Genomic DNA, 18,521 nt, shown 5'->3' with positions numbered 1-18,521 from the left:
GCCGGACACTGATGTTGATCACAGTAGGAAAAAAAATTCAGTGATAACAGGATAAAAAGATAAAACGATATGGGTAATGTGTCAGTCAGATACTGCACCTGGTATGGCGTCCCACACACTAGGGAGGGCTGTATCCTGACTGATTACCTTCTTTGTGAAGTGTAGGTGTCCCGGCTGTTGGAGCCCAGCTCTTCTGCCAAGTTTTTTTTGGCAGGAGAGCTGGGCTCCGACAGCCGAGACACCTACACTTCACAAAGAAGGTAATCAGTCAGGATACAGCCCTCCCTAGTGTGTGGGACACCACACCAGATGCAGTATCCGACTGACACATTACCCATATCTTTTTATCCTGTTATCACTGAATTTTTTTTCCTACTGTGACCAACATCAGTGTCCGACCAGCAAGCCTCAAATAGGGCAACACCGTATCTTCTCCTCTGCAATATATCTCTATATACCTCCATATATTCGATATTACACCAGACTCTATATTTTTATATTTTTATATATATACATTTTTCTATTTTTATGAACTGTACATAAATAGACACAATGAATTACTGAACTATCGAATCTACTGAAGGTGAAAACCATTACCGGACAACCATTGTACTGTCCCACCTCTGCATCCACCTTTGCACATTTTTTCCATTGTGCATCCGCACCACCGCAAATTACAATTTTCATTTTTTATATTCTTTACCCTTTATCCCTCATTTTTTATCGTATTCTTATAAAAATAAATACGCATTTGTATTATCATACCTGTGTATATTGCTCCTTTAGTATCACTCCTAGATGTAGAGTGCCGGATTTTACTTATCCTTTTATTTACATTTAAACTCATTCTGAGCAATCATAGCGATACTTATGAATGGTAGTATAGGAGATCAACAAATAAACTTTAATTTATCATTAATCGTCCATTTTGATGCATTAAAAATAATTACTGGTGGCATAATAAATGCAATTGCTGCTCGGTGACATTGACACTTGACATTGCTGCCTAGTGCACAGCCAGGTCCTGGTGAGTATGCAATTACCTGGGAAATACACTATGAATCTTTATACATGGATTTGTGTACATAGATTAGCCCTGTCTACAAAATAAATAAAGTGATACTTTCATAGTCAATAAGGATACATAGGGTTAAATAGTATAAAGAAATCTCATAATAAAAAGGTATACATGATTAAGTAATTACTTTTATTTAAATATAAAGCTAAACATGATTGGCACAGACAGGTTAAAAACAGTGACTGGATGACATAACGATCATGATCCTGTGACTGGATAATACCATCATACAGTCACTGGATAACACCACCCATACAGTGACTGGATAACAACCCCATGCAGTGACTGGATAACACCCCCATACAGTGACTGGATAACAACCCCATGCAGTGACTGGATAACACCCCCATACAGTGACTGGATAAGACGCCCCATACAGTGACTGGATAACACCCCCATACAGTGACTGGATAACACCCCCATACAGTAACTACATAACACCCCCATACAGTGACTGGATAACACCCCCTTACAGTGACTGGATAACACCCCATACAGTGACTGGATAATACCCCATACAGTGACTGGATAACACCCCCATACAGTAATTGGATAACACCCCCCATACAGTGATTGAATAGCACCCCCCATACAGTTACTGGATAACACCCCCATACTGTGACTGGATAACACCCCCATACAGTAACTACATAACAACATCCCCATACAGGGACTGGATAACACCCACATACAGTAACTGGATAACACCCCCCATACAGTGACTGGATAACACCCCCATACAGTGACTGGATAACACCCCCCATACAGTGACTGGATAACACCCCCATACAGTGACTGGATAACACCCCCATACAATAACTACATAACACCCCCATACAGTGACTGGATAACACCCCATACAGTGACTGGATAACACCCCCATGCAGTGATTGGATAACACCCCCCATACAGTGACTGGATAACACCCCCATACAGTGACTGGATAACTCCCCCATACAGTGACTGGATAACACCCCCATACAGTAACTACATAACACCCCCATACAGTGACTGGATAACACCCCCATACAGTGACTGGATAACACCCCTATACAGTGACTGGATAATACCCCATACAGTGACTGGATAACACCCCCATACAGTAATTGGATAACACCTCCCATACAGTGATTGAATAGCACCCCCCATACAGTTACTGGATAACACCCCCATACTGTGACTGGATAACACCCCCATACAGTAACTACATAACAACATCCCCATACAGGGACTGGATAACACCCACATACAGTAACTGGATAACACCCCCCATACAGTGACTGGATAACACCCCCATACAGTGACTGGATAACACCCCATACAGTGACTGGATAATACCCCATACAGTGACTGGATAACACCCCCATACAGTAATTGGATAACACCCCCCATACAGTGATTGAATAGCACCCCCCATACAGTTACTGGATAACACCCCCATACTGTGACTGGATAACACCCCCATACAGTAACTACATAACAACATCCCCATACAGGGACTGGATAACACCCACATACAGTAACTGGATAACACCCCCCCCCCATACAATAACAATGTAGTTATTGTATGGGGGTGTTATCCAGTGACTGGATAACACCCCCATACAGTGACTGGATAACACCCCCCATACAGTGACTGGATAACACCCCCATACAGTGACTGGATAACACCCCCATACAATAACTACATAACACCCCCATACAGTGACTGGATAACACCCCATACAGTGACTGGATAATACCCCCATGCAGTGATTGGATAACACCCCCATACAGTGACTGGATAACACCCCCATACAGTGACTGGATAACTCCCCCATACAGTGACTGGATAACACCCCATACAGTGACTGGATAACACCCCCCATACAGTGACTGGATAGCACCCCCATACAGTGATTGGATAACACCCCCATACAGTAACTGGATAACACCCCCATACAGCAACTACATAACAACACCCCCATACAGTGAATGGATAACACCACCATGGAGTGACTGGATAACACACCATACAGCAACTGGGTAACACCCCCATACAGTAACTACATAACAACACCCCCATACAGTGACTGGATAACACCCCCATACAGTGACTGGATAACACCACCATACAGTGACTGGATAACACCCCCCATACAGTGACTGGATAACACCACCATACAGTGACTGGATAACACCTTCGTACAGTGACTGGATAACACCCCCCATACAGTGACTGGATAACACCTTCATACAGTGACTGGATAACACCCCCATACAGTGACTGGATAACACCCCCATACAGTGACTGGATAACACCCCCATACAGTGACTGGATAACACCACCATACAGTGACTGGATAACACCACCATACAGTGACTGGATAACACCTTCATACAGTGACTGGATAACACCTTCATACAGTGACTGGATAGCACCCCCATGCAGTGACTGGATAACACCTTTATACAGTGACTGGATAACACCTTTATACAGTGACTGGATAACACCTTTATACAGTGACTGGATAACACCCCCATACAGTGATTGGATAACACCCCCCATACAGTGATTGAATGGCACCCCCCATACAGTTACTGGATAACACCCCCATACAGTGACTGGATAACACCCCCACACAGTAACTACATAACAACACCCCCATACAGTGACTGGATAACACCCACATACAGTAACTGGATAACACCCCCATACAGTGACTGGATGACACCCCCATACAGTGACTGGATAACACCCCCATACAGTGACTGGATAACACCCCCATACAATAACTACATAACACCCCCATACAGTGACTGGATAACACCCCCATACAGTGACTTGATAACACCCCCATACAGTGATTGTATAACACCCCCCATACAGCGACTGGATAACACCCACATACAGTGACTGGATAACACCCCCATACAGTAACTACATAACAACACCCCCATACAGTGAATGGATAACACCACCATGGAGTGACTGGATAACACCCCATACAGCGACTGGGTAACACCCCCATACAGTAACTACATAACAACACCCCCATACAGTGACTGGATAACACCCCCATACAGTGACTGGATAAAACCATCATACAGTGACTGGATAACACCACCATACAGTGACTGGATAACACCACCATACAGTGACTGGATAACACCCCCCATACAGTGACTGGATAACACCACCATACAGTGACTGGATAACACCTTCATACAGTGACTGGATAACACCCCCCATACAGTGACTGGATAACACCACCATACAGTAACTGGATAACACCTTCATACAGTGACTGGATAACACCCCCATACAGTGACTGGATAACACCCCCATACAGTGACTGAAAAACACCCCCATACAGTGACTGGATAACACCCCCATACAGTGACTGAAAAACACCCCCATACAGTAACTGGATAACACCCCCATACAGTGACTGGATAACACCCCCATGCAGTGATTGGATAACACCCCCCATACAGTGACTGGATAACACCCACATACAGTGACTGGATAACACCCCCATACAGTAACTACATAACAACACCCCCATACAGTGAATGGATAACACCACCATGGAGTGACTGGATAACACCCCATACAGCGACTGGGTAACACTCCCATACAGTAACTACATAACAACACCCCCATACAGTGACTGGATAACACCCCCATACAGTGACTGAAAAACACCCCCATACAGTAACTGGATAACACCCCCATACAGTGACTGGATAACACCCCCATGCAGTGATTGGATAACACCCCCCATACAGTGACTGGATAACACCCACATACAGTGACTGGATAACACCCCCATACAGTAACTACATAACAACACCCCCATACAGTGAATGGATAACACCACCATGGAGTGACTGGATAACACCCCATACAGCGACTGGGTAACACTCCCATACAGTAACTACATAACAACACCCCCATACAGTGACTGGATAACACCCCCAGTGACTGGATAACACCACCATACAGTGACTGGAAAACACCACCATACAGTGACTGGATAACACCCCCCATACAGTGACTGGATAACACCACCATACAGTGACTGGATAACACCTTCTTACAGTGACTGGATAACACCCCCCATACAGTGACTGGATAACACCACCATACAGTAACTGGATAACACCTTCATACAGTGACTGGATAACACCCCCATACAGTGACTGGATAACACCCCCATACAGTGACTGAAAAACACCCCCATACAGTGACTGGATAACACCCCCATACAGTGACTGAAAAACACCCCCATACAGTGACTGGATAACACCCCCATACAGTGACTGGATAACACCCTCATACAGTGACTGGATAACACCCCCATGCAGTGATTGGATAACACCCCCCATACAGTGACTGGATAACACCCCCATACAGTGACTGGATAACTCCCCCATACAGTGACTGGATAACACCCCATACAGTGACTGGATAACACCCCCCATACAGTGACTGGATAGCACCCCCATACAGTGATTGGATAACACCCCCATACAGTAACTGGATAACACCCCCATACAGCAACTACATAACAACACCCCCATACAGTGAATGGATAACACCACCATGGAGTGACTGGATAACACACCATACAGCAACTGGGTAACACCCCCATACAGTAACTACATAACAACACTCCCATACAGTGACTGGATAACACCCCCATACAGTGACTGGATAACACCACCATACAGTGACTGGATAACACCCCCCATACAGTGACTGGATAACACCACCATACAGTGACTGGATAACACCTTCATACAGTGACTGGATAACACCCCCCATACAGTGACTGGATAACACCACCATACAGTGACTGGATAACACCTTCATACAGTGACTGGATAACACCACCATACAGTAACTGGATAACACCTTCATACAGTGACTGGATAACACCCCCATACAGTGACTGGATAACACCCCCATACAGTGACTGAAAAACACCCCCATACAGTGACTGGATAACACCCCCATACAGTGACTGAAAAACACCCCCATACAGTAACTGGATAACACCCCCATACAGTGACTGGATAACACCCCCATACAGTGATTGGATAACACCCCCCATACAGTGACTGGATAACACCCACATACAGTGATTGGATAACACCCCCATACAGTAACTGGATAACACCCCCATACAGCAACTACATAACAACACCCCCATACAGTGAATGGATAACACCACCATGGAGTGACTGGATAACACACCATACAGCAACTGGGTAACACCCCCATACAGTAACTACATAACAACACCCCCATACAGTGACTGGATAACACCCCCATACAGTGACTGGATAACACCACCATACAGTGACTGGATAACACCCCCCATACAGTGACTGGATAACACCACCATACAGTGACTGGATAACACCTTCATACAGTGACTGGATAACACCCCCCATACAGTGACTGGATAACACCACCATACAGTGACTGGATAACACCTTCATACAGTGACTGGATAACACCCCCCATACAGTGACTGGATAACACCACCATACAGTAACTGGATAACACCTTCATACAGTGACTGGATAACACCCCCATACAGTGACTGGATAACACCCCCATACAGTGACTGAAAAACACCCCCATACAGTGACTGGATAACACCCCCATACAGTGACTGAAAAACACCCCCATACAGTAACTGGATAACACCCCCATACAGTGACTGGATAACACCCCCATACAGTGATTGGATAACACCCCCCATACAGTGACTGGATAACACCCACATACAGTGACTGGTTAACACCCCCATACAGTAACTACATAACAACACCCCCATACAGTGAATGGATAACACCACCATGGAGTGACTGGATAACACCCCATACAGCGACTGGGTAACACACCCATACAGTAACTACATAACAACACCCCCATACAGTGACTGGATAACACCCCCATACAGTGACTGGATAACACCACCATACAGTGACTGGAAAACACCACCATACAGTGACTGGATAACACCCCCCCATACAGTGACTGGATAACACCACCATACAGTGACTGGATAACACCTTCTTACAGTGACTGGATAACACCCCCCATACAGTGACTGGATAACACCACCATACAGTAACTGGATAACACCTTCATACAGTGACTGGATAACACCCCCATACAGTGACTGGATAACACCCCCATACAGTGACTGAAAAACACCCCCATACAGTGACTGGATAACACCCCCATACAGTGACTGAAAAACACCCCCATACAGTGACTGGATAACACCCCCATACAGTGACTGGATAACACCCTCATACAGTGACTGGATAACACCCCCATGCAGTGATTGGATAACACCCCCCATACAGTGACTGGATAACACCCCCATACAGTGACTGGATAACTCCCCCATACAGTGACTGGATAACACCCCATACAGTAACTGGATAACACCCCCCATACAGTGACTGGATAGCACCCCCATACAGTGATTGGATAACACCCCCATACAGTAACTGGATAACACCCCCATACAGCAACTACATAACAACACCCCCATACAGTGAATGGATAACACCACCATGGAGTGACTGGATAACACACCATACAGCAACTGGGTAACACCCCCATACAGTAACTACATAACAACACCCCCATACAGTGACTGGATAACACCCCCATACAGTGACTGGATAACACCACCATACAGTGACTGGATAACACCCCCCATACAGTGACTGGATAACACCACCATACAGTGACTGGATAACACCTTCATACAGTGACTGGATAACACCCCCCATACAGTGACTGGATAACACCTTCATACAGTGACTGGATAACACCCCCATACAGTGACTGGATAACACCCCCATACAGTGACTGGATAACACCCCCATACAGTGACTGGATAACACCACCATACAGTGACTGGATAACACCACCATACAGTGACTGGATAACACCTTCATACAGTGACTGGATAACACCTTCATACAGTGACTGGATAACACCCCCATGCAGTGACTGGATAACACCTTTATACAGTGACTGGATAACACCTTTATACAGTGACTGGATAACACCTTTATACAGTGACTGGATAACACCCCCATACAGTGATTGGATAACACCCCCCATACAGTGATTGAATGGCACCCCCCATACAGTTACTGGATAACACCCCCATACAGTGACTGGATAACACCCCCACACAGTAACTACATAACAACACCCCCATACAGTGACTGGATAACACCCACATACAGTAACTGGATAACACCCCCATACAGTGACTGGATAACACCCCCATACAGTGACTGGATAACACCCCCATACAGTGACTGGATAACACCCCCATACAATAACTACATAACACCCCCATACAGTGACTGGATAACACCCCCATACAGTGACTGGATAACACCCCCATACAGTGATTGTATAACACCCCCCATACAGCGACTGGATAACACCCACATACAGTGACTGGATAACACCCCCATACAGTAACTACATAACAACACCCCCATACAGTGAATGGATAACACCACCATGGAGTGACTGGATAACACCCCATACAGCGACTGGGTAACACCCCCATACAGTAACTACATAACAACACCCCCATACAGTGACTGGATAACACCCCCATACAATGACTGGATAACACCACCATACAGTGACTGGATAACACCACCATACAGTGACTGGATAACACCCCCAATACAGTGACTGGATAACACCACCATACAGTGACTGGATAACACCTTCTTACAGTGACTGGATAACACCTTCATACAGTGACTGGATAACACCCCCCATACAGTGACTGGATAACACCACCATACAGTAACTGGATAACACCTTCATACAGTGACTGGATAACACCCCCATACAGTGACTGGATAACACCCCCATACAGTGACTGAAAACACCCCCATACAGTGACTGGATAACACCCCCCATACAGTGACTGAAAAACACCCCCATACAGTAACTGGATAACACCCCCATACAGTGACTGGATAACACCCCCATACAGTGATTGGATAACACCCCCCATACAGTGACTGGATAACACCCACATACAGTGACTGGATAACACCCCCATACAGTAACTACATAACAACACCCCCATACAGTGAATGGATAACACCACCATGGAGTGACTGGATAACACCCCATACAGCGACTGGGTAACACCCCCATACAGTAACTACATAACAACACCCCCATACAGTGACTGGATAACACCCCCATACAGTGACTGGATAACACCACCATACAGTGACTGGAAAACACCACCATACAGTGACTGGATAACACCCCCCATACAGTGACTGGATAACACCACCATACAGTGACTGGATAACACCTTCTTACAGTGACTGGATAACACCCCCATACAGTGACTGGATAACACCACCATACAGTACTGGATAACACCTTCATACAGTGACTGGATAACACCCCCCATACAGTGACTGGATAACACCACCATACAGTAACTGGATAACACCTTCATACAGTGACTGGATAACACCCCCATACAGTGACTGGATAACACCCCCATACAGTGACTGAAAAACACCCCCATACAGTGACTGGATAACACCCCCATACAGTGACTGAAAAACACCCCCATACAGTAACTGGATAACACCCCCATACAGTGACTGGATAACACCCCCATACAGTGATTGGATAACACCCCCCATACAGTGACTGGATAACACCCACATACAGTGACTGGATAACACCCCCATACAGTAACTACATAACAACACCCCCATACAGTGAATGGATAACACCACCATGGAGTGACTGGATAACACCCCATACAGCGACTGGGTAACACCACCATACAGTAACTACATAACAACACCCCCATACAGTGACTGGATAACACCCCCATACAGTGACTGGATAACACCACCATACAGTGACTGGAAAACACCTCCATACAGTGACTGGATAACACCTTCTTACAGTGACTGGATAACACCCCCCATACAGTGACTGGATAACACCACCATACAGTAACTGGATAACACCTTCATACAGTGACTGGATAACACCCCCATACAGTGACTGGATAACACCCCCATACAGTGACTGAAAAACACCCCCATACAGTGACTGGATAACACCCCCATACAGTGACTGGATAACACCCCCATACAGTGACTGAAAAACACCCCCATACAGTGACTGGATAACACCCCCATACAGTGACTGAAAAACACCCCCATACAGTGACTGGATAACACCCCCATACAGTGACTGGATAACACCCCCATACAGTGATTGGATAACACCCCCCATACAGTGACTGGATAACACCCACATACAGTGACTGGATAACACCCCCATACAGTAACTACATAACAACACCCCCATACAGTGAATGGATAACACCACCATGGAGTGACTGGATAACACCCCATACAGCGACTGGGTAACACCCCCATACAGTAACTACATAACAACACCCCCATACAGTGACTGGATAACACCCCCATACAGTGACTGGATAACACCACCATACAGTGACTGGAAAACCCCACCATACAGTGACTGGATAACACCCCCCATACAGTGACTGGATAACACCACCATACAGTGACTGGATAACACCTTCTTACAGTGACTGGATAACACCCCCATACAGTGACTGGATAACACCCCCATACAGTGACTGAAAAACACCCCCATACAGTGACTGGATAACACCCCCATACAGTGACTGAAAAACACCCCCATACAGTGACTGGATAACACCCCCATACAGTGACTGGATAACACCACCATACAGTGACTGGATAACACCACCATACAGTGACTGGATAACACCCCCATACAGTGACTGGATAACACCACCATACAGTGACTGGATAACACCCCCCATACAGTGACTGGATAACACCACCATACAGTGACTGGATAACACCCCCATACAGTGACTGGATAACACCACCATACAGTGACTGGATAACACCACCATACAGTGACTGGATAACACCCCCATACAGTGACTGGATAACACCACCATACAGTGACTGGATAACACCACCATACAGTGACTGGATAACACCCCCCATACAGTGACTGGATAACACCACCATACAGTGACTGGATAACACCTTCATACAGTGACTGGATAATACCCCCCATACAGTGACTGGATAACACCCCCATACAGTGACTGGATAACACCACCATACAGTGACTGGATAACACCCCCATACAGTGACTGGATAAACACCCCCATGCAGTGACTGGATAACACCTTTATACAGTGACTGGATAACACCCCCATGCAGTGACTGGGTAATTTAATCATACAATGACTAAATAACACCACAATATAGTGACTAGAGAACACCACCATACTGTGGATGGATAATACACAATATAGTGGTTGGATAAGACCACCATACAGTGATTGAATAACACCCCCAAACTGTGACTGGATAATACTACCATGCTTTAACTAGATAATGCCCCCATACCATGACTAAATAATACCACCATAATATAGGTGAACATAACCACCACACTGAGACTGAACACAATATATATAGATGGGGAGGTGATAAATTATTGTGCATGTCAAATGTGTGTGTGTGTGGAGGGGGGGGGGAGCAGGGTTCCCATCTGTCCTACAAGTTTATTAAGCTTTAAGCCAGAAAATGGTGGAAAGATAAATGCCACACTACTCCTGCTTATAGCATCTGAACATTTCATTTTCTGTCTTAAAGAGAGCCCTTTATGCACCCAATTTATTAAGAGATAGGTACCTCTTAATAACGTGGATACACTGTTCTCCAAAGAGCTTGATTTTAAATATAACATATGAAAGGCCAGCTTTAAAGAGACCCATCTCAGCCAAAAATGGCTAAAGTGTGAATAATGCTGGTATTCTGCAGCCATGGGTAGTCACTGTTCCGGCAAGATCAGAGAGGCCTGAACTCTGCGCTGTTTCTATGACTTCCATAGATGTGGATGAGGGCTACTCCTAAAGTGTAGCTTGCTGTGCTACGCTGTTTATGTAACTCCTGTTGGCCTCTTAGCCATTTCTGTAACTCCTTCCAGTCCTGGCCAAAGTTTATTGTGGTTGTTTCCATGGTAGTCATTAAAAGAAGAGATGGGAATAACCTTTCAATAAAACTACCTTAGTGCCTCTGTGAGATTGGGCATATAGTTGGTGGATATAGGAGGCATTGTCACTGAGAATTGGGAGTATTTAGAGGCAATGGGGTGGACAATGGATCGGGGGATTGTGGTTGATAGTGGTTAGACATTGTGTCTAAAAATGGAGGACACCCTGCCTTACACTGGGGGACTAGAACTGCCATACAAAAGACTGGATTCTTTATTTCTTTACAGGATACAAACGCAGAAAAAACGTTGATGCATTTCAGGCTAGTAGCCTGAAAACGAAAACATATAATAAAAAAAAAAAGGGAAACCTGTTGCTATATGGTTTTAAATTTCAGATAAAATTTAGGGGAGTTTCTGAAATTATACTGTTCCAACCTAAAATATTCTGCATATGCAGTATTGTACTAACAATTAACAATGAGCTGACTTTAATCATTTGATGTATAGGTTGTTTACAGCAGATGAAATATCTAATATCAGGAAGACTAGATTTCATGATGTCCTTGTCTCTGTGAATGATGCATTTGAGAAGGCAACTAAGAACAATGTCTTCAGGAAGAACGGTGAGATTCTTGAGATGTCTGTGTCTGGAAAGCTTTTTAATATGTCATAATGAAATGTGTTTTCTCCATTTACCACTTTGACATGGATTTTTGGGCAACAGCTATAGTCGAAGCTAGAGACATTTGACGTCATTCTCCTTTCTTACAGTACCTTTTATTTTGCTTTCCATTCAAGTCAGCACTCTGACCCATCTTATTGTCTCCCTGTTTTTTCCTTGTTCTCCTGAAACTTTTTAGTAATAGGATGATGTAGAAGAGTTTACTTTCTTTTGGCTGTATCAGTTTGTATTGTATGCCGTGTGTTGATGGCACATGTTCACTGTAGTGTTCCAGCGTGGTCCTTGGAATCCTTAATCATTTTGTTCTTTTTTTTTACTCGTTTAAAAGTTTCTATATTATAATGATACAGGCCGTTAAATCTATTAGACTTATCTTCTGGCAGTCCGTGCACCGGAATTTGAAATCTATGCCAGCTATGTAGATTTCTGCTGTAATTTATGGTATTTAAAATGTTGCAAGAAAAAAAAATGTGTGGCCAAACACATTAGGCCTCATGTACACGGCCGCCGTTTTGGGGTTTCAATGGGGCCACAAAAGATGCGGACATGAATAGAGATTATATTGACAGCCTTCCGTTCCGCAAATTGCAGAAGGCACATGGGCGGCTTTCGTTTTTTGCGGAACCGCGGTTTGCGGACCGCAAAAAACGGAACGGTTGTGTGCATGAGGCTTTAGATCTATATCCCATAATTTAGATTTTTATCATAGCTGGACGAGTAAACCATTAACTGTATCGGGGTCCCAACTTTTCCTTTACAGCTTTCTCACTGCATTTTCAAAATGGGTTATGCATGTTGGATATCAAGATGTTTGATCCTTTGTTCTCAAGGGAGATTAGCTACTGTGGCAGTAGAGTACTCGCCCTATTGAGAACACATATTCCTTCTTGACTTACTGGGCCAGGTTACTGCATAGTCATCTCACCAATCAGGGAGACGAGGGAAGGGCAAGCAGGAGGTTCAAGGATGCACAGAATGACTTTGGCCTGTGCACTTAAGAAGTGATTCACTGCGCCTGCGCCGAATACAGACGCGCACGGCGCAGGTGCGGAAATTTGTCCACTGGCTCAGAAGGAGGATCGCATTTCAGAGGAGATGGGCGGGCTGGACGGACGAGCTGGGCGGCATAGAGTGTGAGTAGACCAAGCCTCTAGGTGCTGAAAAGACGCCCCCATAGCACCTAGAGGCTCATTTGCATATCAATAAAAGTTAGTTTTTTAGGGAAACGGATCCACACAAAGGTCTGAGAATAGCATTGTTAGGTAGATCAGACATTAGCAGATTGCTAGTGTCTGAGAGCTAATTAGGTCAAAATGAGGTGATAGAAACCCTGTAAAAGTACTTTTTCTCCAGAATGTAGCAATGGATCACTAAGCGAAAGGTTTCATTAATTTCAGCAGAGCTAGCCCAAGAAGGCAGTAGGTTCAACTGTACATTTTCCAATGGTGAAAGGCCCCCTTTAATAATAATTTAATATACAGCAGTGGAATTTTTCATGGACATATATATACATAAAAAATGTCACCTTCTGATGTCACAACCTGATGCTTATACAGAGTTAAGTGACAATATATAGGTGCTGAATTCCTCCTGCAGAAGAATAGAGGTTTTTCAGCAGTGTGTACTACACAGCTCTGTATCCCAGCTGAGGCAAAACAACATAATAAACGCTTGACAAGTTAATAAACTACATCTCTTTTCTTAGATGATCCATGTGTTGAAATCCACCAGCTAAAATCTGATGACATGGAGAAGTGTGTGCCACTTATGGTCACAGACTACTTTGAAGGATGTGCTGCTGGATTTGGAATCACAATTGCAGCTCTTTGCTGTCTTCCTATTGGTAAATATATGATTTATATATATATTAATACTACATGATACAGGCAAATGTCATCAGGTTGCACAAAAAAAGTGTTATGTAAACTATACGTTCTGTTATCTGTTCCTTTCAGTGAGCCTTATAATTGCCCTGTTGGTTGCAAGGTATCGAAAGCAAACTTTCCTCAAAATGCAACCAAAGACTGAAGACTCTGGAGTCAGAAAAATGAATAATAGAGAAGGATTTCAAGGTACTGTGAAGTTCATGCATAAATATATATAAGATGTATTATAATCATTAGATATTAAAGATCTATGCACCTCTGAAAATAAAAATATCTCCTATAGCATAATGCAGTTTACTTATAGTTGATGTTGTATATAGGGGTTGTACCACTTCTAGGATCCAGATAAGCAAAATATCAGTAGTGAGGCCTCATGCAAACGACCTTATGTATTTTTTGATCCGCAAAAAAAGGATCCGCAAAAAATACAGATGACATCCATGTGCGTCCGTATTTTGCAGAACGGAACAGCTGGCCCCTAATAGAACAGTCCTATCCTTGCCCGTAATGTGGACAATAATAAGACATGTTCTATTTTTGGGCGAAACGTAAATGCGGACATACGGAATTCACACAGTGCACCTTACTTTTTTTGCGGACCCATGGAAATGAATGGTTCCATATAAAGTCTGCAAAAAAACGGAATGGACACGGAATGAAACTACGTTTGTGTGCATGAGGCCTTATCATATACTAAGGATCTTTGCCTTAGTACATTCATTACCAAGCTACAGGGTTTGCAGAATTAGGAGTTGCACCTGGGTCATGGTGTCTGAGAGAGTGCCTAGACCCCTTAAAGAGTTGTGACAAGTAATTAACCTATCCACCATCCACAGAATTGGACATATGCGTCTGATTAATAAGGGTCAAGCTATGAGAATTGGGGTTCCATCGCCTCAAATGAACGGAGCAGCAGGTCACATATGACCACTTTCACTCCATTCTTTCTCTATGGGACTACTGAAAGTAGCAATTTACAGCGCTCTATCTATGGCAGTCCCATAGAAAATGAATGGAGAAACAGTGGTTATGAGTGACATGCCACTCCATTCATTCAGAGGGTATAGCAGTCCCACCAATCGGACCTCCACTAATGAGATGCGTATCCCCTATCTTGTGGATAGGTGATAAGTTAAAAGACACCATTATTATAAATAGGATACAGCAGGTCGGGAGCCCTATTACAATACTTATATTGAGGCTCATGAGTTTCAATTGTATCCTTCAATTGTAATTCTTCTCGCTATTATTCTTGTTTTTCGCCTGTATAAATTAATTCAAAATGTCTTCGTTTTCAATATAACTTATCTTTCTAGCCTCAGAATGGTGTGGAGGAGATGAGCCTTTCCAACAAGTCTTCATTCAGTTGCATCCAAACCAAGTCATTACGGTTCTAGATGGTACCAAATCTAACACGAGGACAATAAGGTTACAGAATCAGCAGAATATAGAGGTCACCTTCTCAAATAATAATGGTAGCAGAGTTGCCCGAGTTAGGATCCCCAAAGAATATGATCTGGTAAGATTATGAATATATTGTATAGAGTGTCCATGTATACCATGCACTAGGTCAAAGTGCTTCTTCAGGAGAAGAAAAAAATCTGAATTAATTTTTTCCCCTAAAAGGAGCAGCACAGAAAATTTACTTAAATGGGAATTATGGTCAGGGCTAGGACAACGTCGGCGCACGCAGAGACACCTGCCCTGAACATAGTGGCTGAATTGTGCCGGGAGCCACGGCGCGGGTACACCAGTGAAAAAAGGGGGCATACCTGAAGGGAGTTTAGAGAAAAAGGGCGGGAGGGAGGGGCGTGAGGCTCGGGCGCCTGGCTGAGCGGCAGGTAGGGGGGATAAATAGCCAGACGCCCCTCCCACAAATGCAGGCTGTTAACAGCCTTATTATTTATGGTCAGGGCTAGGACAACGTCGGCGCACGCAGAGACACCTGCCCTGAACATAGTGGCTGAATTGTGCCGGGAGCCACGGCGCGGGTACACCAGTGAAAAAAGGGGGCAAAAAACATCAGTTAGGTACAACACTTTTTGCAAACTACAAAGCCAGTGATCGAAAGGCGCGAGAAATCTCTACTCGAGGATTGGGAATGTACTTAGTGAAGCAGGAGGGCCGCCACCGCCCCATGGACCGGATGACATGAGCTGGCACCTGATGCCGAGTAACAGCGGAGTCTGCCCCTAGCGACATGAGTGGCCCGAATTTACCCTGGGGTCATAGCCTAGACCCTGGGCGAGGGCACGGATGAAAGATATAAATTGAGGGTGCTGAGAAGCTTGCCTGCGTGTGGCAGGAGCGGGCTATCTGGTGATGAACCTTGGATGAGGCCTAGCAGTTGATGCAGCACCTGAACCGGGCACCAATCGTTCAACGTGGGATAGAATTTACCTCGGAAGGGGGTCCCGTCTGAATGGTTTTTGGTGGAAGGTAGCAGGGGAGTGTAATGGCCCTGGCCCCGTAACAGATGCTGCTTCAGAGGATGGTTATGGCGATTTGAACCCGCCAGAACCTCACCGGGCCGGAGGAATCCATAAAAGGTGAGATACATGGCCGCTTTCAAAATCAGGTTAGTCTTCCAATCTACAATCTCTCTTTGGAGGGAAAACCATTTTCTCCCGACATGACTAGGGCCACCATTACTATAATCCCTAAAGGTGGGAAGGACCCCTCCGCCTGTTCCAACTACCGTCCCATTTCCCTACTCAATGTAGACTTGAAGCTCGTGGCCAAAATGTTAGCCCTTCGGCTGAATAAGTTCCTTCCCTCACTGATCCACCCGGACCAGGTGGGTTTTGTTAAGGGCCGAGAGGGGAAGGATAACACTGCCAAAGTCTTGAACTCCCTTTTCTATGCCTCCTACAAATCCTCGCCCTTGATCTTGATCGGCACAGACGCCGAGAAGGCTTTTGATAGGGTAGACTGGTCTTATATCCGTCTCACTCTGCAAAAATTCCAACTACCAGACCCTTTTATCGATTCAGTCTTCTCAATGTACTCTCACTCCTCGGCGTCTGTGTCCGTCAATGGAATCCTTTCATCTAACTTCCCAATTAGTAACGGGACTAGACAGGGATGCCCTCTTTCCCCCCTTATCTTTGTCCTTATTATGGAGACACTTTTGCAGGCTCTGAGACAGGAGAGAGACATCCGAGGCCTTCATGTAGGGGGACTGGAATTTAAGTTAGCGGCCTTTGCAGACGATCTCCTGATTATTACAACTAACCCACTGAAGTCCATGCCCATAATTCTCTCACTTCTGAGCAGATTTGGGTCTATATCCAACTTCAAAGTCAATCCCACTAAATCCCAGGTGATACACATGGGTTTGTCCCGAGCGGCCCTCTCCTCTCTCAGAGCCTCCACCCCTTTTAACTGGGATACCCAACAATTAACATACTTAGGTGTCAAACTTACTCCCTCTTTAAACGACCTTTATGCTCTAAACTTTAAACCCTTATTATCATCCATCATTGCCCAATTAGACTCAATTGACTTTCCATTTCTATCCTGGTTTGGGAGGAAAAACCTCCTTATGTCCCTCGTTATGCCTAGGCTTACATATTTAATGCAGGCTCTCCCCATAGAATTACCCAAAACTTTCTTTGTTCTCTTGAACAAACATATACGTAAATTTCTATGGCAAGGCAAGGCACCTCGTATCTCCTTCTCCACTCTTTCCAAACCCAAAAAAACGGGAGGAATAGGATTGCCTGACCCTGAAATATACATGAGATCTATTCTCCTGTCTAGGATTAT

At 44.7% G+C, this 18,521-nt stretch overlaps 1 protein-coding gene across 1 annotated transcript in view; it reads left to right on the top strand.

Moving 5' to 3' along the window:
* Window positions 1-18,521, top strand: part of LOC122923413 (dual oxidase 1-like) — a 119,418-nt gene that overhangs the window by 66,410 nt on the left and 34,487 nt on the right. The window contains exons 14-17 of the mRNA XM_044274222.1: window positions 12,693-12,808; window positions 14,573-14,710; window positions 14,823-14,939; window positions 16,070-16,272. Of these exons, the coding sequence (XP_044130157.1) occupies window positions 12,693-12,808; window positions 14,573-14,710; window positions 14,823-14,939; window positions 16,070-16,272 (574 nt within the window). The remainder of the gene's footprint in view (window positions 1-12,692; window positions 12,809-14,572; window positions 14,711-14,822; window positions 14,940-16,069; window positions 16,273-18,521) is intronic.

This window comes from Bufo gargarizans, unplaced genomic scaffold, assembly GCF_014858855.1.
Source record: "Bufo gargarizans isolate SCDJY-AF-19 unplaced genomic scaffold, ASM1485885v1 original_scaffold_1579_pilon, whole genome shotgun sequence".
Taxonomy (NCBI): domain Eukaryota; kingdom Metazoa; phylum Chordata; class Amphibia; order Anura; family Bufonidae; genus Bufo; species Bufo gargarizans.
This window is presented reverse-complemented; position numbering and strand designations above follow the sequence as displayed.